The 23859-nt window shown below is 34.9% G+C and overlaps 1 protein-coding gene and 1 long non-coding RNA gene across 3 annotated transcripts in view; one reads left to right on the top strand and one right to left on the bottom strand.

Annotated features, from left to right (window-relative positions):
• Positions 1–776: 776 nt before the first annotated feature.
• The window catches only part of LOC112683647 (RNA-binding protein Musashi homolog 2), a 63343-nt gene continuing 40260 nt past the window's right edge, over positions 777–23859 (bottom strand). For both annotated transcript variants that reach the window (XM_025554773.1, XM_025554783.1), the window contains 2 exons: positions 2294–2873; positions 777–2182 (listed from right to left, as the gene is read on the bottom strand). In XM_025554773.1, the coding sequence (XP_025410558.1) occupies positions 1358–2182; positions 2294–2873 (1405 nt within the window). In that variant the 3' untranslated portion in view covers positions 777–1357. The remainder of the gene's footprint in view (positions 2183–2293; positions 2874–23859) is intronic.
• On the top strand, positions 2894–4024 carry LOC112683657. Its single transcript, XR_003148606.1, has 2 exons — positions 2894–3215; positions 3380–4024. It is a non-coding gene; the product is annotated as an uncharacterized LOC112683657 (long non-coding RNA).

Genomic DNA, 23859 nt, shown 5'->3' with positions numbered 1-23859 from the left:
CTTACCACTAGTAAAACTATACTAAAAAAAAAAAAAAAAAATTACAAAAAAAAAATTAAACAAAGAGATCAATAACCTTTTAAGTATTATTGCTTTACATACATAATAATGATCTAATTAGTATTGTCCAGTCGAATCAGTGCTTTTCGTAACTTTTACTTGTTTAATTCTAATACAACTAAAAACTAAAACGCATTGAAAATTTAAATTATTATATTCTTAGTAGATTATATATATACATATAAATATATGTATATATACATATATTATACGTTTTTAAATCATTAGTATCTAACTAAATATTGAACTCGTGAGATTTTCATTACTTATTTAAGTAAATGATAAAAAAAACAAAAAAAAAAAAAACAATGTACGATCAATCACTAAGGCGGACAGCTAAAATTAAATAGTTGAACAACTCCAATGTCTTTTTTCTACTGATTTAAGTATACAATAAGTAGTGAGAAAGTAAACAAAAAAATATATACATATATTATAAAGAATTATGGTTTTTGTTATACATTTTTATATGTTATATTTTCTCTCTAAGTTATACTACTACTAGAGTGAGTTAGTAAATCTGATTTTAATGAAGCATTTGATATAGAAGAATGATAAGAAGCGAAAGATAAATAATGTTTATGCATACATATACATACATGTAAATTAATACACGCGTGTATGCATAAAAAGAGAGAGAGAGAGAGAGAGAGAAAAGAAAGAGAGAAAATAGAATAATTATGAAATTGTATTAAAAAAAAAAAATTGTCATGATGTATGCTTGTGAGCTTTGGTCCTTAATGGAATGTATTTTCTCTACTGATCATTGGAATTTTTTTTAGAGCAAAATAATACATCAACTAATAATTACACGTTATTTAGACACTAATCACACTACTATTAGAAAGTTGAGAAATAGTAAAAATTAATAATAATAATAATAATAATAATAATAATAATAATGATACATAAAAATAATAATAATATTAATATTAACTGACTAGAAATCGTTCGTTTTAATCCGATGAAAAAGTAACTCACGACAATGAGGCAGTGGTATGGCACATACGCGGATTGATCTCCAAAGATCTGGCTGTCAGCCTCGTCGATTTTGAAAAAACAAAATAGATTATGTGAAATCAGGGAGGTGGATATTAGATGTATGAGTGATTTTTTTTTTTTATTTTTTTTTTTTTATTTTGGTTGAATATTAAAAAAATAATTTCAATGATAGAATGTATCTGAGCAACAAGAGAATGTTTTTCGTTTTTGTTCGGTTATTTTTTTGGTTTATTTTTTTCGTGAAAAAAAATTGACCTGACCAACACACATACAGCACAGAACGCAACAGGGACGCCTAAACGTACATGCCACCCATGCCGTACATGGACGACCAGTCGATCCCTTGGAAGCCACTCATGTCGATGCCGGACAGACTGTATGCCGGATACGCGGCCTGAGTGGCCGCGGCAGCTGTGGGCACTGGTTGCGGGGCAGCTGCTGCTGGCTGTGGGGCCGTGGCTGCGGTTACCGGCACTGGATACGGCGCGTAACGGTAGCTGGCCAGTCCCGGGTACGTGGCGAACAGCTTGTTATAGTTATGAGCGGCCACCGCGGCCGCGGCGGCTTGGGCTTGTGCCTGCGCTTGAGCCTGAGCTTGTTGCACGGCGGCCAGCTGATGAGTGGCCTGCGAAACCGGAGCAGAGGCCACGCGAACGCCTAGTGGCCCGCCGACCAGCACCGGGCGCTTGCCCAACAACAAGCCCGCGGCGGCTGCAGCGGCCGGCTGCACCAGTTCCTTGGGTTGCGCCTTCTTGCACTCCACCTTCTTATTCTTGATCGTATGGAAGTGTATCTCGCATATGGTGTCCACAATGTCATCGTTCTCGAACGTGACGAACCCGAAGCCGCGGTGCCTCTTGGTATGCTGGTCCATCAGCATCACCGTCTCCTCGACCTTGCCGAACTGGCTGAAGTACGCCTTCACCTCGTCCGCGGTCGTGTCCTGGCTAACGCCGCCCACGAATATCTTCTTGGTCTTGCTGCCGGCCTTGGGGCGATTCTTGGGCGTCGCGTGCTTTGGGTCGATTTTCTTGCCATCCAACGTGTGTATGGGTACGGCCAACACCTTTTCCACCGTCTCGGCGTCCGAAAACGTGATGAATCCGAAACCGCGACTCCTCTGAAACGCAAAAAAATAAGCACACATAGAGATACGTCGAAAAAAATCTAAAGAGAAACGGTCGTCCGCGTCTGCATGTGAGAAAAAAAAAAAATGAAAAACATTGCTCACTTGCGTGATGGGGTCCTTCATGATGAGCACGTTGGTCACGTCGCCGAACATGCCGAAATACTGTTTGAGCTTGTCGGCCGAAGTCTGCCAGCTGAGACCGCCGACGAACAGCTTTGCCGACGTGCCTTCAGTGCTGCTGTTCGGCGTAGACCGGCCGCTGGGCGATGGTGCCGATCCTTGTTGTTCCACGGCGCCGTTCTGCTTACCGCCACCGCTGTTCATCATGAGGACCTGCTGCTGCTGCTGTTGCTGTTGTTGTTGCTGCTGCTGCTGTTGCTGCTGTTGTTGCTGCTGCTGTTGCTGCTGCGCGGCCATTGCGACCGCGACGTCTTGAGCGGACTGGCCGCCGTTTTGTAACGGCGATCCGTTCTTGTTGGCCGCCGACACCGCGGTCGGCTGTGGCTGAGCGATTTTCACCAGGCCCGGCAGTGGACCACGCACCGACTGATGGTGCGGGTGCAACGACAGCGGCACCGGCGTGGCCGTCATCGGCTGCGGTAGGCCCATGCCGCTAGCGGCCAACATGCCGCTGAAATCAGCCGCGTGTTCGGCCAGCGTGGCCATTTGGTCCACTCCCAAACTGCGAAAAACCAAAACAAAACGAGATATTAAAACACTTAAACGTCGGTTACACGCACATGCACACGCGCAATAGCACATTATGTTTCCGTCGATTCAATACATTGTTAGGAAGAAAAAATAAAATAAAATGATTATAATGCCTTTTTTTTTTTTTTCTACAGGTGAGCTTGATGGTCAAGGCGGTCATACACAAACAAATGTTATCGTATTGCTTAGAATAATGCAGTATGGATTAGTTTATAAAGACAATATTACGGCGGCGTATTATTTCAATCGATATTAGAATTCATACCAACAACTACGTCTCAACAACAACAATAATAACAACAATAACAACATGGTAAGTCTACGCAAACTCAGCTATATGTGTGATGTACAACAAAATGTAATACAATGATAAATCTATTAACATATTAATATCTATAGTATACAAATCACCCTGAATGCGTGAGTGTTATAATAATATTATTATTATAAGTTCTTTATTATTTTTGTGTTCCGCAGATCAGATCGGATTATTATCTACACGGTTCGGATGACAAGAGCTGCCAGGATTGCAGAGTTCTGAATCTCGTATACAATGGAATTCTGCCCCCTCCCCTATACAATGGATAACACTCCGATATTGTCCTGTCACAGCAGTAATGTCACGTATGCGAATCGTACTGCTGTCGCGGGACATTTTCGGAGATGTCGTTCATGTACACCAGAAACTTGGCGAATACACGCACCGAACATCGCCGGAATGTGATTACACGTCGAAAGAGATATTTACGTTGTCGCGTACGGAAATATTTAAAAAATTAACGAACGTGATTTTTGTATTTTTTTTTTTGCCATTCTGTTTTACATTCAAAAACCAATTTTGTACATTAAATAGCAATAGAACATTATTGCGAATATTTATTTATTTTTGTCTACGAATTATGATTTTGACCGTCGTATTGAATTTTCATAATATTTGACTTATTATATCAGTGTACCTCACACGTATATACGGTGTATAAATGATTTATAAATGATTTTATTATGATGAATGAAGAGGGCAGTGGCGGATCTATGTTTTTGTTTTAGGAAGACCTTAAGTCTTTCAATAAATTATAAAATACACGACTCTAATCTGTAAATTATAGATAAGATTATTCTAAATGGTTAAAGTCTTTAAATTTATCCTAAAATGTATTATTTATATCATATTAGTAATAGGAAAAATCGAGAAATTTTATAAATTCGATCCCAAAATAATTTTATTTGATTGTATTATTTATAATTTTTACGTTGCAACTATTACTAAACAAACTGATTTCTCGGGCTGATGGGAGAGCCAAGTTAGGTTAGATAGGTTATCCCCTGCCCCCTTAAATCTGCCGTTGGAGGAGATGCTGTTTATCAGTTCTAGATATTCCAGAAATTGTCAAACATAAGCGTGTTGTATTCAAGTGGTTATTTTTAACGGTAATAAAATGAAAAATAAATATCTGGGATCATTATTGTATTTAAAGCCAGGTTATATTTAAAGACTTTCTGATTTGTTTTATTATTTTAAGTTTCATGCTGTACCTATGATATTGTATTTTAATGGTAGCTCTGGAAGTACTATAAATATTTACATTTTTCTCTGAGAAATTGATTAATAGATAATACTACCACAAACTTAAAAATATATTGATATTCAAATTAAATAAGAACTAAAATTTGAAATGTAATAAAATAATAGATTTTAAAATTCTAGACTTCAAAATAATAATGTACCTAATTTTTTGGTTGTTTCGTATCACCTTTATTCTAATGGGTGATTTTATTTAAATCTCAAATATTATTTTCTAAAAGTTAAGTTATCATTGCAAATAAATGAAAATTCTACTATAAATGACTAATGTAGGTACTCTAAATTAAATTCAAATATTAAAAAGCTAAGCTGTGTTTTATAAATTACTTAGTAACAATAAAAATATTTTTTCATGAACTATTACATACATTTTCAAATATTTAAATAATTTCATACATAATTAAATATACGGGAACAACCATTAAAGTTGATGGGCGCTATAAATAAATATTTTGGTTTTAATATTTTATTTATAACTAATTCAATTTATTGGTTGCCAAATGCTAGTTTAAATGCGTAATTTGTTACATTTAAAACTATTTTATACTATAAACGCAAACTTAATTTATAATAAATAAACCATGAGCATTCAAATATGTATCTTTTTCTTAAAAAGCAAAAATTATAACAATCATTAATTATCTGTTCACGGGTGACATACATATTGCACGCGAAAGAAAACGAATATACTTGTGTATCATGTAAAAAAAAAAGTATAGTTTTAGTATAAAGTTCAGTTAGTTACACATAAATTGAGATACTAGCCAATTAAATATTATATCTAATGTAGTAACGGCATGTTACATGTACATATGTCTGTACAATGTATAAATAATGAATACGTTCATGTGGAATAAAAATTTAAATAAATGTTGTGATAATACATTCAAACATTTTTATTGTTGCTAATAAGCAATAATAAACTGTAATACATACAAATAGGTACATTAGATAGGGATTATAATATATTATGTATAAACGTCAGTAAATCGAATTAATTAAATAGGTTCATAAAAATAAGTGATTTAAATGTAAACAAATAAAATATAAAATTTTATTCAATTACTGAACACAAATTAGATTAAAATTTGCCAATATGACTACTTATATTTATATATATTTTTTTTTTGCCGAGTCTTTGTAAGAAAGCTATTACTCTTGTTGATCCATATGCAAATTACACTGTTTATGTTTATACTGTATTTATAACTATATGACGTGAGATTTTATTTTTAAATGTCTTACATGCGATTACTTATTATAAAGAGCTGGTTGGACGATACACGATATCGTTTATATCCTTTATTACATATTTAAACGCAAAACATAAATTGATAACATTTAGTACTTTCTTTTTATGAACATAAATCATTTTGATATATATTTATTACTTAAATGAATCCTCAAGCCTCTCCACCCTCTTTTCCTTTAACCTATACGGAACTTGGCTAACGGACCTACATAATATTATATACAACTTTGCTATAACGTAAAAACATATTAATCATCCATCAATCAATGTTACTTAATAGACTTGATACTATTGTGTTTCTCGAATTAATTATTATTATTACAATGATACAACTCAAGGGTGAAAGAAATCGATAAGACCGTGTCACGTCAGACTATTCACTGTTTTAAGTTTATCACCATCCGATCGTATTTAAATTATTATAAAAACGTATTCCATAATTATTTTACACAAATATATATATATATATATATAAACAATTTTTTCAATTTTATATTTCTTATTCAACAGTATAGTTTTTCAATTAGTTTGGTCGTCATTATACTAATAAATGAAAAAACTCTAAACATTTTTATAAAGATTAAACAAATTAATCGATATTGATAACGATAAATAAAAGCACTTTAACTGACAAAAAACGGAAATAGCAAACGCATTTTGACGGTGGAAAGAAAATATAGTTCAAAATTATTAATACTTCAATACGTTCCAACAAACTCGAGACGGCAATGATTGCGTTTAAATTAAACGAAACCAAGATAAAAAATGAAAGTTTTATTTTTACACTTTAAGCCGATAAATGTTATTCAGTATTCAGTACTGACATCGTGCGTTTTGAAAGAAATGCATTTCGTATTCAATATGGTTCACTAGAAAATAATGTAGACTGCAGGACTGCAATTGGTTTTTTTTAAATCGAAGTATGAAAACCATCATTGATCAAAATTGAATTGAGTAAAACACATTGTTTCAGTATTATAGTAACTTTACAAGATAGTATTTTATTATTATATATAACTATAATATATATATATGTATATAACATTATATGTAAATCATAATAATATTTAGACTGGTCCCAAAAGTCTTGAATACTCGTATTTTATTGTTAAGATATATCATGTCGCCATGCATGTATAATGTATAACATTCATACATATATTATGTGTATGCATGTAATGTAATACGTGAATATATTTTAATCTCTTATTCTTTAGTTTCAAAATTCTAAGACATGTCTGAGTCGAAAAATATAAGAAAATTTAAACTCACAAGTTTTGAATTTGTTATTTAAAAATCGTATGAAAATCCAATTTGACTTTAAAATATAAGTGTTAAATAATATAGCATATTTAACCGTATGTACATACAAATAGATAAACTCATACTTTTTATACTATACATAATTAGAAATAAGATATAATACAGCTTATACATAATAAAGATATATCTTTGGATCAAAAGCTAGATAAAAATAACATCTTACATGCGTTATGAAATTATTTGATTTCGTTTTTGTTATTACAAATTAAGTAATATTTTGATAAATGTTTCGTTGAACTCATTGTGTTGCATTTAACAATTTAAATACCTATATACGTGTTTGTACATTCAGAAGAAATAGTTACATAATAACTCATTTTGTTATCATGGAGTGACAAAATCCAAAGCACAATAGTATACAATGTAACTTTAGACTATTATAAAGTATCTCTTTTTGAGTTTAATTGAAAAAGGAAAATGCTTTTTAACCTTCGGATGCCAGAAATACTTGGCCGCCACGTAGTGTACACGGTTGTAGTTTAAAATGACGCAGACTTAATTTTTCATAAATAATTTATTTTTAACACGAGAAAACGGTCAAAAGTAGTTGTTTATCTGTTAACTAAAGTATATGACCTTTCAAAATGATAGTTTCGGAACATCGAATTTCGTGTACAAGTTAATACCGCAGTTGCGATTCCTTGAAATCATTGAACCAATGCAGTTGAAATCGCATCGATTTGGAAAAATTAAGATAAAATGTACGTTTCACAATACGATATACTATTTTATTTCCGTCCACCATATAATTATTATCGGTGCACAAGTTCGCTTTGAACGTGCACAAAACAGTCGCGACATATCTAATTTATTTGTATTTTAATTCGTTGTTCGCATCACTAAGCTTGGAACTAAGGTCATATTTTAAAAAACGGGTGCCTTTCAAATCGAACCCTACAAAACACTTCCAGAACCGGGTGAAGATATTTTCGTTTACGGCAGACACGACGAGTTTCTCCGAACGAGATTTCACGACAGACCGATTTGGCTGATAAAAAAATCCAATCGTACACACAACAATTGGCATCATGTACAGATATTAATTCAATAACGTTCGTACTGGAACGCGACAAATCTAAATGCGTATTACAGCGACAATTTGAAGTATATAGTAAATTGGTGGTGCGTGTCACGTCGTGCACAACACGACGGTTCAAAGACGAAGGAAACGGTGGTGGCGACAGGCCTCAGGTCCTGCGACGAAGGCACGTGCGCGCTTACGATCCTGTACCTCTCTCTCCCCAGGCTGATTGGCGTGCCGCAACGATGCCCGCAGTGTCGCATTCCCGACCCCTACTGTAATCGAGGTAGTGGTGGTAACAACAGCGACCGGTCACTGGTGAACCGTACTCGCCGCACAAGGAAATTCCAATAATGTTCAAATTTTCAGCTCTTATACGTACCGATAAAAATGAAATGAACAGTTAGGTAGCCATGTCCACTGATAATGTATGTCCGATAAGGAGATAATATGCTACTACATTATTATTAAAATTAAATTATTAATAAAATTGCACGTAATTGTTAAAATGTTTCATTGTTTATCAATTACCTATTGGCGCAAAACAATATCATCAACTTAATCGACTTACAAAAACCACATGATAAGTTAATATTATTTTGTACAATAGGTAATAATCATTCGTAAACACTTAAGAACACTATAGTCTCTTCGAGCGCACAACGTTCTGTATCTTATGTGTTTTATAAGATTAAAATTCCAGTTTTATTTTCTATATTATTTATGTCTACACAACGCACGGCAGTCAACACGGCGTATATTTCGATGGGTATTTCCAGTACTGGGTAACTACGCGACGTAGTTTTTTTTTTATTATTTATTTGGGTATCAATTTTTTTTTGTTGTGAATAAAATCGATTTTCTATTTTCCAAAACACACACGGCGGGGGCCCTTTTATTTTATTAAAAATGTCGAGTGGAAGTTATATAATATGTATGCGCGCGGGACGGTCGGAAGGGAAGAAAAAAAATGCTGAGCAAAAGAGGTATATTATAATATACATAGTGTGCGGTGAAGTACTTCAGGAGGGCGACGGCGAATAATAAACCCATCGAAAGGAAAGTCGCTGACAGAGTTCTTCAGACAGTCGCAAGAGTAGTCGCTTAATCTGGAGTTGCAGTATTATTATCATCGTCGGCGCAACGACAATAACCGATCACGCCGCTGTAAAATATTAATAATAATAATACGGCTGCGGCAGACGTGTGCAAGTGGATTTATTATTATAGCTTTCTCCACTGCCCAACACCGCTAAAATGTTCGGGTAACCACGCACGCGTCGGAATGATAATTTTAGATAAGGCAAGGGGAAAAATGGAATACAAATTATTATTATTTTTTTATATCGACGATAAAAACTCTACAACAGTTCCCGGGGTCGGACGAGAAAGACAAAACACGCGCGTTTAAAAACAGAAAAAACTTTGAAAAAAAACCCAGATAAGAAACCATTAAAAACAGTAACACGACCGGTATCTATATTAAGTAACGATCTTATACAGGCAACCGTAAACATACACACATATAAAATAATACCCAAGAATATGTGTGTTGTGTATGAACGTATTTTTATTTTTTCTTCAACGTACTCTACACTCTGTCTGCCTGATAGTAAAACGAGACGTTTTCTAAATGCCCGTGTAAAAAAATACCCGCACTACTACGGCCTACGGTACTGGAATAAAAATTAATACCAGTCCTCTCTCTTTTCACCAGTAAAGGACGACAAAGATATTTTTGTATTACCATGAACACGCACCCGACTAACTAATCGTCGTTTATATTATTTGTTTTAAATTATACGAGTACACGAGTACTCCCCGAGTTAAAAGTCTAAATCATATATACAATAACGTTATAGTTTTTACATGTTAAAAATTTTTAATTTGACGCACAAAAATACTAAATTTTAAAGTAAAATCATTTTCTATTATTTTTTTAGCGTTACAACGATATTCTCGGTACAATTTATATACATTGGAAACGTGCCGAGATGACGAGGCAATTGTTTGCGAATACGGATAATACAACGGCAAACACGATTATAATGCGACCGATCACCCTCTAGCTCTCCAATATGGCTCACAGGTACTAGGTTTATGGTACTATTTTCGTACACGCGACACTTCGATGGATTACATAATATTTCGTGTTAAAACCATCGAATTCACAATAGGAACATATGGTACATTATTAGGGATGTTCTCCAATACTTCGAACCCTCGAACACCTCGAACTTTAAGAAATTCGAACAGTTCGAAGTTCGAGAAAAATGCAAGTTCAAATTCGAACATGATACATAAAGTTAGTTTAATAGAAAAATATAAATTAATAACTAACAAGTTATATAGTAATTATAAATAAGTTTTAAATAATAACATTACTTAATAATTTTACTTCTATTATAACATTAACTTTTTAGTTTGTCATACCTAGTTAGTTAAAACTCAAATTTTTAAGTTTCAAGTTTTAAATGTTTTAATTTTTCAGTTCGATAGATCGAAAGTTCGAAAAAAGTACCAATAAGTTCGAGTTCGAGTTCGAACAGTTCGAGAAAAAAATTATGTTCGAGTTCGAGTTTGTGAAAACTTCAGTTCGACTCATCCCAAATATTATTATAAAAGTAAAAATGGCGGATATTGATATATGGGTACTTACAGATAATTAAACATCGATTTTTAAAAACACAAAAACAAAACAGTCTCTTTTGGAGGTGAAACCCGACGCGTTCGATGACCGCAACAATAATGGAATCGGGAGCGGACATTTCACACGGATATACGGGACAACAGCGTCGGTACGGTCGAGAATGAACATCGGTGGCGAGTACTGGTCGGACCGTGCGAGAAAACGAAGTCGTAACGGCATCGCAATGGTCCCGACGAAGAAACCGAATCTCTTTGGCAGTGGACCCCCGTTCTATGTTACAGGGTGTGTGTGTGTGTGTGGGGGGGAAGCGGTAGGAAGAAAACTGTTTCAGCCTAAAAACCATTACGCCGTTATAATAATAATAAACAACATGATATATCGACGTTCCATTAGGTAAATTGCCTTTAAATCCTATCGAAGTTTTTTCATACCGTTTCATTCCTATTAAGGTGAATTTTACGCGCTTAGAGAACTAAATTCATCCTGGCGAAATCGACGGAGCGTTGAGGGGGAGGGGAAATAATTAAATAAATGCATTTAAAAGAATTAATCAAATAAATAACTGTTTCGCGGTTGAATGATTTCGATTTATTTCGGGAGATTTCCGAACGGTTTTCCCTGAAAGGATTATTGCTTTAAGCGACGCCGTGGCTTATTTAACGCGGTGTATGCCACGCAATTACAATATTCGCGGTGTGTCACAGAACGTCTTGAACACATTTAGCTTCGCAAAGATTAACAGAAAAACGTGACGGTACGCTTTGCATAAACACGCGCCGACCAATCGAATTACGAGTGGAATGCGTGGTAAAAGGAAAAATTCAATCGCCACGATATCACGAACATTCAAATGAGATTTTTGTCAGTTGTTTTACATTACTTTCTGCAAACCGATTTCGCAAGCATATTTATTATAATCGTTGTTAATAATAAAAAAATGTATCAACCAAGATTAGATGGGTTTGATAAAAAGTTTGAAAAATTATAATCCACCTTTTTGGAAATTAATTATATTTAGTGTAACGTACAGGGGAAACTTTATAAAAGTTTCACGACTCTCATTGCAAAAATTTAGAAATGCAAACACACCAAGGTTCGGAACTTAAGGTCAAGCGTTACCTGATACTTAAATATCATTTTCAATGGAAAACGCTTAAAGTTTAAAATCCAGAGTCCTTAGGATATTCCTCGATTAGCAGTCACGTAATCCAACCCAAACACCGATAAAAAAAGTCATTTTTCGAAAATCTTAACCATACTGGCAAAAATGCTGCTTAGTTGGCGTCGTAAAAACTTAACATTGCAATGTGTGACATACGCGCTACATTGAGATATATTGTTGGCGAGTACATTTATGAACAACCGGGAGTGTAATATACGGTCGACAAAAATTTGAAAAAATTCTTTTTTTTTTTTCGTAAAACAACTCACGAAACTGTTGATCCTGCGAATCGTACGGTCAAGATACCACGGTACGAGATTGGGACAGGTATATTAAAGTTACAATATAGTAACACGTACGAGTATACCTATGCAAATAGGAATATGTATTATACGTTTAATAAACGTGACGCTACTATATAGCAGAATCAAATCCGACCGGGGGCTGCTGCAGGTCTCGTGCGGTATTTTCTAAGAGTCGCCGTTGGGTAATGACGCGCGCACGTTTTACTCCTATCCAATGGTGGTTAAGTTGTATACACGTGCGTTATACCTATGTATTATTATATTTTAGTACTGCTGAATAAGCGCACGCTTTCGTATTTAGTTTTGTCATTATTATTACTTTATTGTACAGAAAGCGGGTGCAACTATTTGCGAGTGCACGAGGTTAATTTTTCTCGTTTTTATAGACAGACATAGTTTTGTCGATAAACTAAAAATAAAAAAAATAAATAGACTCCATAAATAGTCATGTATATACCTACTCAATCGAAACTTTTCACTCATGCGGAAAACATAATAATAACAAGTGTACGTCCGTGACGCATCGCGTCTGGCACGAAATCGACAGGGTCAAAAGTCTGTTGTAGCAGCAGCAGCAACAGTAGTAGCAATTTAAAATTATTGGTACGGACGCGCCCTAATAGACCTATCATATAATATATGTATATAGTAAATCAGGTATATAATATTATGTTATAAGGTAATATAGTGTGTAAGTGTGAATTTATAAATATACATCAGTAATATTTGTTAAGCTGTATGTATTATGTATTATAGGTGAAGCCAAGGTTTAAGCACACATACACCCCATGAGCCAGTTCCCGTGACCGACGTCACCGCATTGGTTCATCAGTTGAACTCTCCACGTGCGCCATGGTATACGGCTGAAAATACGATTATTACACTCACACATACACACACACACACACACACACACACACCATCACCGTTTTCGTAGGTACTTCAGTATATAATAAGTGTTTGTGTGTGTGTTTGTACACGGGCGTTCGATCGATAGGGGTAGGTACCTATTATAAAAAAAACAACCTTACTTAGTAATAAAGGTTACATAAAAATATTATTTGTAACGATTTCCCGAGAAGCCCCATTCACGAATAATATATTATTAAAATTATATCAACCCGTCGTGCCTTAGCAAAAATTTAATGTAATCTATTAACTATACGAAACAGATTGATTCGACGATTTCGACGCGTTCGTATATGTAAAAAGGAAGTAAAAATAAATATACTTAATATTACACATAAACACGCAAGTCCAGACATGTTTTTAACACGATTCCCTGTCGAAAATAGGACAGCGTAATAAATATCAGATCTCGAAGTTTACTATTGCGAAACACGAAAATCGTTGAAAATATAAAACAAACCTGTGACGTACTCGTTTATATATATACGTGAGGATTATGAGTACACATACTCGTGCAAAATTATTATTATTTAATCCGACCGTGTCCAAATGTGCATTATGTGTAAAATCCTGAGGGATTTAATACTGGCAAGTTTGTTTAGAATTTCAATATAGAAAAAATCGATTGCTATTTAAATATTAATATTATTATTATAATTATATTCAATGCTGCATGTCAAGTGTAATATTATATTGTATTATACAATTCGTATGTAGGTATTATACAGCGTATACGTTATGACGTATTTGTACAGGTTGATTTAAGTTTTAAAATTTTTAAAATTCAATTACTATACGAAATTACTTAAAATCTAAATACGTAGTTCGCATATTTTTTTTTTTTTTTACGAGAAGTTCTGTTCATGCATTTACGTATACGCACTTATGTATTGTGTACGTACATTCTTGAGATATTCTGAAAACAAACGAGATAAAATAATAGCTATTTCCGATTTGATCACATGGTTGAAATATAAAATTAACTAATACACTTTTTAGGGATTCGCTAAGTATATAAAATGAAAATAACCAGTGAATGAAGGAGGAAAAAACGAAAACGCTAGAAATTAAATTAAAGCTCCAAAACTTAATTTAAGGTAACTCAACTGGAAAATCCATTACTGCAGTATTACACAATGCTACACATTAAAATTACAATTTTGTTTTTAATATTGATATTTTCTTATATTTATTATTATAAATAGTATTTATTTATTTATTTCTGTATAGAAACAGTTAAGCTCAAACAATTTTAATAGCCACGTATACGATATTATAGTAGTTATTCATTTGAATAATAATGACAATATTATAATATGATAAATAATTTTATGTAATTTATGGCCGTATCGCATTCAACACATAAATCTAAAAAGATATAATAGTACTTTCTATTCTACACCGAGTAATAAATCACAACTATTGTTATCTCTTAATATCAGACCAAATGGTTTTAAATGTGCGAATTAAATGTTTGACTTTTCGAAATAAATTATTATACATTGGCGAAGATAAACTAAAATTTAAGAGTTAAACTATACTACAAATACATAAAAAGTAATTCATTTTTGACATTATCTTTGTTGTTCTAGTATTAAATATGAAATGTATTTAATTAAATTGACACGTAACCTACCGTATTAATAATAAATAATTTATCACATTACGTCGAAATAAAAATATAACATATGTTTTAAATAATTTAATAATTACAATTATTGTATGGAAGTTTTAAAAATGTAAAATATAAATTAATATTAAAAAAAAAAAATTAACATTTATTTCAATATGATTGTTTGTATTTTAAAGACAAATATCATAAATAAGGTTTATGTATATATATGAAATAAATAACGTACGCGTTAATAAAAAAAAAAAAAACGAAATTATTTTAATCAAAATAAGCCATATAAAATATTTAAATTACTTTAAAGAAAGTGAACATTTTAATATTCGATTCTTCCGTAAGTTATAACTGGAATAATAAACTCTCCTTATATTTTTACTATTACTTGAAGCACGGCACGGGTATCGTTCGGGTGGATTTAGTTTTCATTTATTTAATATTTTATAATTATTGATTTACTAAAAAGACTTTTGTTTGTTTTCCAATATATTTGCATGAAATACGGTGTTCACCGCCAAAGGGGAATAACAAAGTATAAATACTATATATTATGTAACCCTCATAAATTCAGTCACAAACCAAGCTTACTGTCAACAGATTCGCATTAAACGTATACATTCGAAATGTGTATTATTATAATATGTACGTAGAGGCGCCCACGCATATTATAATGTGATGCGCGTATTTTTCCATTAGACCGTTGGAACCTATACCATAATCTATTAGATTTTACTTTTTGTGGTTACGTGTACATCCATAAACTTGCATATCATTATACGCGTACGGTGTACATCGTCGTGGCGATGAGTTTCGTGTTTTTACGTTTTTCACCAGTCGAACGGTGTTCGATCGTTTTCCGGGTTCGAAGGAATAAAACCTGGTAAACAATTATTTATTTGCTGCACACGAAATCAATATAATAAACACGCGAAGACGTATTGCACACGCGCGATGTTACGACGCACGTAAAAACGTTTTCGAATAGTATTTTTGGGATTTAGGTGTTAGACCTTGTATACACACACTCTGCCCGTTGATATAAATATATACGTATTACATTGGTGCGTATACGTCGGAAACGATGCAGCACACGACAAGTCTCGGAATCTTCAAGCTCAACGCCCTCCCCAAGAGTCCTCGTGTGTAGTTTTTATCGGCAAATACTATACACCCTACCCGCAGGTATTCCTTCCGGTCCGGATACGTTGACGTCGTCTGTACACGCACACGCGCACACATAAGTTACGTCCTCGTATTACCGCGTAAACCTACCGCTCCTACATACGCTCGCGTTCGTCGTCGAAAATCCATTCACCAAAGCGGATTATCATCGCTCCAACCGTCGGCGGATTCTCCACACGGGCCCGGGAAGCCCGATTGGTGTCCGGAAGGGCTTCCGGCTCGCAGGAAATCGTACAAAAATGTTTAATACGCACGCACGCGCGCGTACGGCTTCGAAAAACGTGGTCGGTCAAACACGGTAACGCGTACGCGGTAACGTTACCCAACCACCCGGACGGACACATGGAGTGTACCGCCGCGTACGGTTTGACGCAATGCAGGTATTATACCGCGTGCGGTAGTAACATCAGTATACGCGAGTTGAGTATGCGCGATCGTTCGCGCATAAATATGTACATCGAACGAGGCGGTTGCAATTTTTTTTTTTTTTTGGCTCCGGTTTCTCGTTGCGGGAAAGGATTATGATAATAACGCGTATAATAGTATACAAGAAAGTTACGCACACACATATGTACGTTTATGCCGACATTGGCGATAAATTGGAATAAGTGCACCGGACGCGGGCGCTAGCATTTGACCGGATAGTTTTTGGCCAGTATGCGCAGCGGTGGCGTACGTTAATATTTGCAGCCCCTAACCCTCGAGGGGATCCCGTATCCCGTTTCTTGCTGTAAAATAATAAAAGCGCACGGGGTGGGCGTCACGAGTGGGCAGCGAATGAGCAATTCGTACCGCAGCGCGTTTCCCATCATTAATCCGTAGGTAAGACATATAATAAAAATATAATACATACTACAGGGTGGTTAAAAAAAATTGGAAAATTTTAAATAACTCTCATGGATGTAAAGAAAAATGTGTTAACATAGAAACCACAGTATACATTAAATGCCGTTAAGAGTTCTAAAATTAAAAAAATTAAGTAAAAATGTTAGACGATGTCCATTGGTACGTATAAACATTTTTTAAATCATACGTTGACGTTGTGTGTCTTTACAACATCCCTTGAGTCTAAAGTGTGCTAGATATGAAGTCATCGGACCACCCAATCACGCAGCTATTGCGGTAAAAAGATGAATGGTACGATCCTAGTTTGGGTTTGACATTTGTTATTTTAGGACGAGTCATATTTCAATTTCAGGAATGTATACGTAAAAAATTACTACTCCAAATAACTGATGTTAATTTTTAGCACATGATATTTTTAATTTTTAGAGTCTTATTTTAATTCTGTTTTCAATGAAAAAAATTTTTCCCAATTTCCGGAGGACCCTGTATATATGGACTTTCAACGCCGAGCCACTTTTTTACATAGATTTGTTATTCCCTCGGATTTCCTCGCCGAATACAACTCCCTCGGGCCCATCGTATACCACATAATAATATATACCACGAGCGCCGGTACGATATGCATTTTACCGCAGTATTTTTTTAAATAATATGCCTACAATATATGCATATGCATATATACTGCATATACTCGCATTTGTATACTCGCATTGACGATCGGTCATGGATCCCTCACTCCATCATTCTACAATACTGCAGTCGAGTGGCTCGAAGATAATGAATACCTACCTATTTAGTTGCTCCGTTGAATGGCGAGGGGATCCTCCAGAAACGCTATTATAACATTACTAAAATAGTACACAATATGTATATGTGTATATGTATACGCGGCTCATAATACGAGTACAGACCCTTATTATTTGGCACGGGCAACCACGTGAGGCTGTAATCTTATGGTCGTGGGACGGAAGCAGAAAACGCACGACATGCCAAATGATCGCGTATTATCAGTTTCCGATGTTATGGTGTACCTATGTTTTATCATAGATATACGCGCACGTATGTGATTCAATGCACGAAGCAAAATTGGCAGGATGTATACAGGTAATTAACATCATCATAATATCTTCGTCTCAGAAATCTGAAATTTATTTCTGGATATCGTTTGGAAATCTATACAGATGGTATTCGTTATATCTAATTGAATTATTAATGTAAATTAGTTTCTTTCTTTTAACCGAACTCGTAACGATGACTCAAATTTCACTGCTACAGTGTATCTTTTCATATTGTTCGTGTCGTAAATGTATAAATACTCATGTCCTAATTCGACAAAAACGTAAAAACATTATATTCTTTTAAATTTTAGTAGCGATAAAAAAAAACTCTATGTATACACACTTACATTTTTTTTTTTTTTTATAATTTTAATTGTCAATAACGTTGATACCTATCATTTACACAGCATTTGCATATAGAATCGTATCGTTAACTTTAGTTTTTAATGGTGGTAACACGTGCTTTTTTAGTTGTCCTGAGGTAATTTCAGTAATGTTTATAATATTACAATGACGATAATAATGTTTTTGTTCTTTTCTTTTTGTACCCCAGTAAAACTTTATTGGCAAGTTAATATCAGAACGTATTATACTTGGCGCTCTTACAGAATGTGCATTAGAGTATGTTAGAAAGTTTCGAAATTGAGAGTACTAAACTCAATCGATTTCAAAAATATTTTTAAACTGACTCAATTGCAGAACTTATTGCGTTACATACTCATTTTGTTATGTTACTATTAAAGTTTCGACTACATAATCGACTCAATTGGATCAATTTTATACGTGTAATGCGTAAAATCCCAGTGCGAAATTTAAATTTTTCACGAATTTACGTTCAATGTTTCAACAACTAAACGAATTAAGAATGAGTGACGTTGTAATTTATTATTAGCCTTTGTGTATATTCGAAAGACGGCGATGAATCGTTGTTGATCCAGTCACTCGTGACAAAATCAATTATCTCTGCAGTTCTTAAACAGTTACTCGTTTATTTATTTTGTTCGCTGTGGATTGAAAGTTATACAACACTAAACGATGAATCGTTCAAAGTGTGCACGTAGGAATGAGCACCGACGCAGAAGACTCGGAATCTTTGTGAAATGAATTAGTAATTATTTCGAATGCATGTGTGTGTGTGTATATATATGCACTATATACACGTTAAAAATATAGATAAATATTATTTGTCGGTGAAGATCAAATCTTTGATTTTTTCTAAGCACACGTATAATTTGAAAAAAAAAAGAATTGACTAAACGTATTCGATTATCTCGTTTTGCTACGGTCCCTTATCAATAATGCCGTCGTTAGTTTTCAACTAAACGATGGAATTCGATATTTGGGATATCCTCGAAATACGATATATATTTTGGTTCGTGTCATGCGCCTACATGTATAAGGCACGTTTATATGTACATATTAAACATGATACGATATATCGGATATTACGAAGCGCTCAAAACACGAACGGTAGCTGCAGTAGTATATAATATTTAAATATATATATATAATTTATTTAAATGTATAGTTTAATATACCACACTGACACGATTTACGTTTCGTCCGTCTGCATAACAACAACGTATATATATATATATATAGCGAGTACCATGTCGTTTCGCGGTACCGAATTTAACTACCACACCAGTGGCAGGTGAAGGGGTGGAATGTTTACATGTGTGTGTGTGTGTGTGTGGATAGAAGGAAGAGGAGAACTCGGAGTTGTACGCGTCCCTGTCGTATATATACATACACTGTCCGTCCCCTTTGCCTTTCAAAAAAAGGGAGAAAGGAGACCATAAATCGCAGACCCCTTTTGTGCGCAGTATATTCGCTGTACATTATGCGTACGTACAAACGGAACGGGGCGGCGTCATTTCCTGTCCGAAACAAACGCTAACGTAAACAGCGAATAGACCATAATAATAATATATAAACGACGCGCATAGTAATATGCATCTACGTCATCTAGCGAGTTACGCGATCGCATTTGGGAAACATAATCGCCGTTTGATTTAGCGCGCGAGCGGTTACCGTTTATCCGAGGAGGAAGGACCGTTTTTCCGCGGTAGTTGATAACTATAGTTAATAGTTCATACCGAAAACCTTATTAAACGGACATGGCTGCGGCAACGTCGTTGTCGCCAGCAGACGTGTCTACCAGTCGTTTTGTACGGTATCGTATATTTATATAAATAGAACGAATGTGTACGGCGGGTTCGTGATGACGGTGATGGGGGAAAAAAAACAATTAACGGACGACTGACGGGTAGACCGTCCGAGTCGGTCGGAATGATCACCGCATAAATTACACCGTACACGGTGGTGTGGCGAAAACGGGTTCGAAACGGAAATTGCACGAATCAAATATTGAAGGTGCGGTGGTACTCCCTACTATATCGAATGAATCTGCCATGTATTTTTCGGTGTATACTAGTTGCGGTCAAAATCAAAAATTACTTACTAGTTGCGGTCACTCAAAACATATACCTAGTATATATGATATATACCATGCTATTTTATTTACAAAAAAGTTTCAACATTTTCCTTTCCATTTTATAAACAGACTTAGGACTGTCTACACTATTTTTATTGTGTAGGTTCGAAATCATTGACACTATTTGGGATATAGTCAGACAAACAACCTTTGAGGTGGTCTAATAACAGTCTTGTACGCATTAAAAGGCAATTTACTAGGCAATGAAGAAAAAACAAAGGTACGTATTAGCTGCTTTTGTTTTTATATCCATGTATCACAAAAAATTGTTTAAAAGGAAAATGGCAACTTAAAAAAGTTATAAAAATTGATAAAAATCCATAAAAATTGAATCACATGGTTTTAAAAAATTCAGGTTTATCTGATTCGTAAAACATATTATATTGTTCTGAACATCGTTTATAAAAATCCAATTTACATTATTTTTGGTTCGCATTTTATTAATTACGTTAGGAGGCGTCAAATGTAACTGTGAAAAGTCACGCGGCAACTTCTTGCAGCGTGTATATTTTTTCTGATAAATGTAACGACATTTGACCCTACAGTACACTGAGTACTGTACTTGACATTTCAGAATGAATAATTTTGGAGTGACGCTTGCTCAACTCTTCCACTGCCTAACGTTTAACACTGTTACTAACCTTTTGGCGTATCATTGATTGGTGATTATCTGGTTCGTGATTATACTACTATTGCAGGGGCGTATACAAGGGAGAGATGTGGGGGTCAGATACTCCCATAGGTTTTTTATAAATTGTATAAAATAGTGTTCTTAATGTAAGGAAATTATAAGGAAACAAAAAAATATTGCAAGGATTTATTGTAAATTATTATTTTGACATATTCAATATATATATATATTTTATTATTTATTATTTAAATGTGCAAGTACTTAGGTTTAGGAATTTTCCTTCCATAATTTGTTTGCAACTGATCCTCCCCCATACAAAAGCCATATGTACACCACTGAACTATTGGACAATACAATTTTATTTATTATATATATAAACTTTACAGGTAAGTAATAGGTATATGACCGCAACTACGATATTACCTACAATTCACGTGACCGCAACTCGGATGCAGCCGTATTTTTACATTTTTCTAATGACCAGTAACAACGTTTAAATGCATTTTGCTAACCAATATCCGACGTAAACATAAATCGTGGCCTGTCAAATGGGTCATCCCTAGTAAAACATTGGGCGGTAAATGGAAAGTTGGTACCGGTCTATTGGTAACATATTTTTGTGCTATAAATCGTTATTATTTTTATAGGTATAGTAAACTAGGTCGAGTATCAGTTGTTCAGTCATTGCTTACTCGTAGAAATGAAAAGTTCTATTAAATATAAATAGACAATATCGATTCCTAAAAGAGTGGCTGGGTACCAAAATTGCACGTTTTCCCCTTGCAAACGATCTTGTCGCCACGCCGCTGACCGTGCAAGTATATTACGATAACTGTGCAGCGAACGAATCGTTCCATTCATTCGCGGACGGCCGAGATGTTCTGCGGTTTCCGTCGAAAAACCATGTGACGAAGAATCGAACGAAATCGTATCAGTCGTCGATTCGAAAAACGCCATTTGGACGTGGTAACGTTATCAAAACACATAATAAACGACTAACCCGCGCCCGTACACACGCGCTGCACCGTGACGGCAAAAAGGGCCCCGGGGAAATGTTGTCGCGCGCGAGCGTATTTGTTTTGCACGTAGGCACTTGACGATTCCGGTAATAATAACAACAATAATCATTATACTTGACCCCGGCAAAACGTTTATAATATATTATATTGCGCGAGCAAAGCGCTTGTCCTCGACGGAAGGCATATATACGTATAAAATATAATAAATCTGCAGTGCGGGCGGGTTAAAGTTGCGAATTGATTAACGGCCCAAAGTCCGCGAACGTATATCGGCGCGTTTGTACACCCGACGATCTATTTCGCCTGATGGTATGCACCCCTTGCCCCGCACCCTTCCAAGACCCAGCGTACGCGCACTGCATTGTGCTGTGACAAATACGCATAAATCCTGAACGTAAACGGTGCGCGCGCGTCACCGTCCGTGTAATTAACGGGCGATAACGGTTGCGGGCCGGGGGGTTGTCGGAGGAGGCGGTGCTGATCGTGGGGGGTTGTTTGGAAAAGACGGCTTCTTTTGAGCCCAAATACTTTCGCTCGCGCCCCGCAATGGTCGCAATGTTTATACGCGCATACACGCGTTTACGGCCAAGTTGTGTTTTACGGGTAAACAAAAAGGCTAGGCGAGGCTGTTGCGATAACCGAGTAGAAACAATTTCAACGCACAAAATTAGAGAATATATATGTGTGTGTGTGTGTGTAAGGCAACGACAACCTACACCGCCGCGAACGCGATTTAAGGGAAAAAATAATTAAGGAACAGGTGAAAGTAGTATACATTTATGTTGTACGCGCGTCCTATGAAATTAATACTCTTGAAAACCTTTCGATTTTACACATCACATTCTGATGTTCTGCGTCGGATCGTACGTATTAAAAGAATACACGCGTTACGACGCACGTCACTCGTCAAACATATTAAAACGTGATTAACGTAATAATGCGCGTTCGCAGTCGTTGAATTTTTATCTATTTATTTTTACGATTCCCGTATTTATTTATAAAAAGCGTATTGAACGTGATCCCACATTTTCAATTAAAATTGTAATCATTTCATCGATTTTTTTACGACGATTTCCAATTCCATATCTGAGATGCCTATTAAAATATTATACGTATACTTTGTGACTTATACGGCCAATCGATAAGCAATGATGGTATAAGCTTTTTTTTTTTTTTTAATGGAGGTATAATTTTTTTTTTTCAATTACGATCACCGTAACGTTAGGAATTCCGTTTCATATTTGTATTGTACACCCCAACGTAATATTATGTAAAATATAAATTAGAAAATGGTTGCGATTTTGGTTCGTGATGAGGGTTTTGTTTGTTTAATGTGGACGCATTTTCTTATTGATTACGGAGGTATTTCTTGCAAATTGTTTATCTTAAGACCCTGCAGCGTAGGTCGGTCGTCGAGACTCAAAATGAACCTTAATTTATTGCTCCGTTGGACCGTATCAGCAAAAAACCACATTTATTCATAGGAAAATACACTGATCAAACAGTGTGGAAATAAAAATGTAAAAGATTGCATTTTTGATGCGAAAATTATACGTAAACTAAACCGATGAATAATTAATAATGTCATATGCACTTGTGAAAAAGGGAGTGGTATTTTGTACACCAGGCTTATAGTCATTATTGGTAACTTTTCTTTTTTTTAATGATCTCCATTTTTTTTTTTTTTATATATACATACATATAAATATACGGAAATGAGTACTCATTTTCAAGTGGCCTTTCTTTTATCCCACACGAAATTAAAACCTATATGTAGCTTTTAGCAATAGTGAACTTTTACTATACGCATTAAATATGTACAGAGAAAAATTGTTTTCGCCAAAAGGCTGAATACGTACATGCATAAAACGTATATCAATAATGCATTAGTCG

Source organism: Sipha flava, unplaced genomic scaffold (genome assembly GCF_003268045.1).
Source record: "Sipha flava isolate LNK unplaced genomic scaffold, YSA_version1 104_pilon_pilon, whole genome shotgun sequence".
Classification (NCBI taxonomy): Eukaryota; Metazoa; Arthropoda; class Insecta; order Hemiptera; family Aphididae; genus Sipha; species Sipha flava.
The sequence above is the reverse complement of the archived record's forward strand: the minus strand, read 5'-3'. Positions and strand labels throughout refer to the sequence as shown.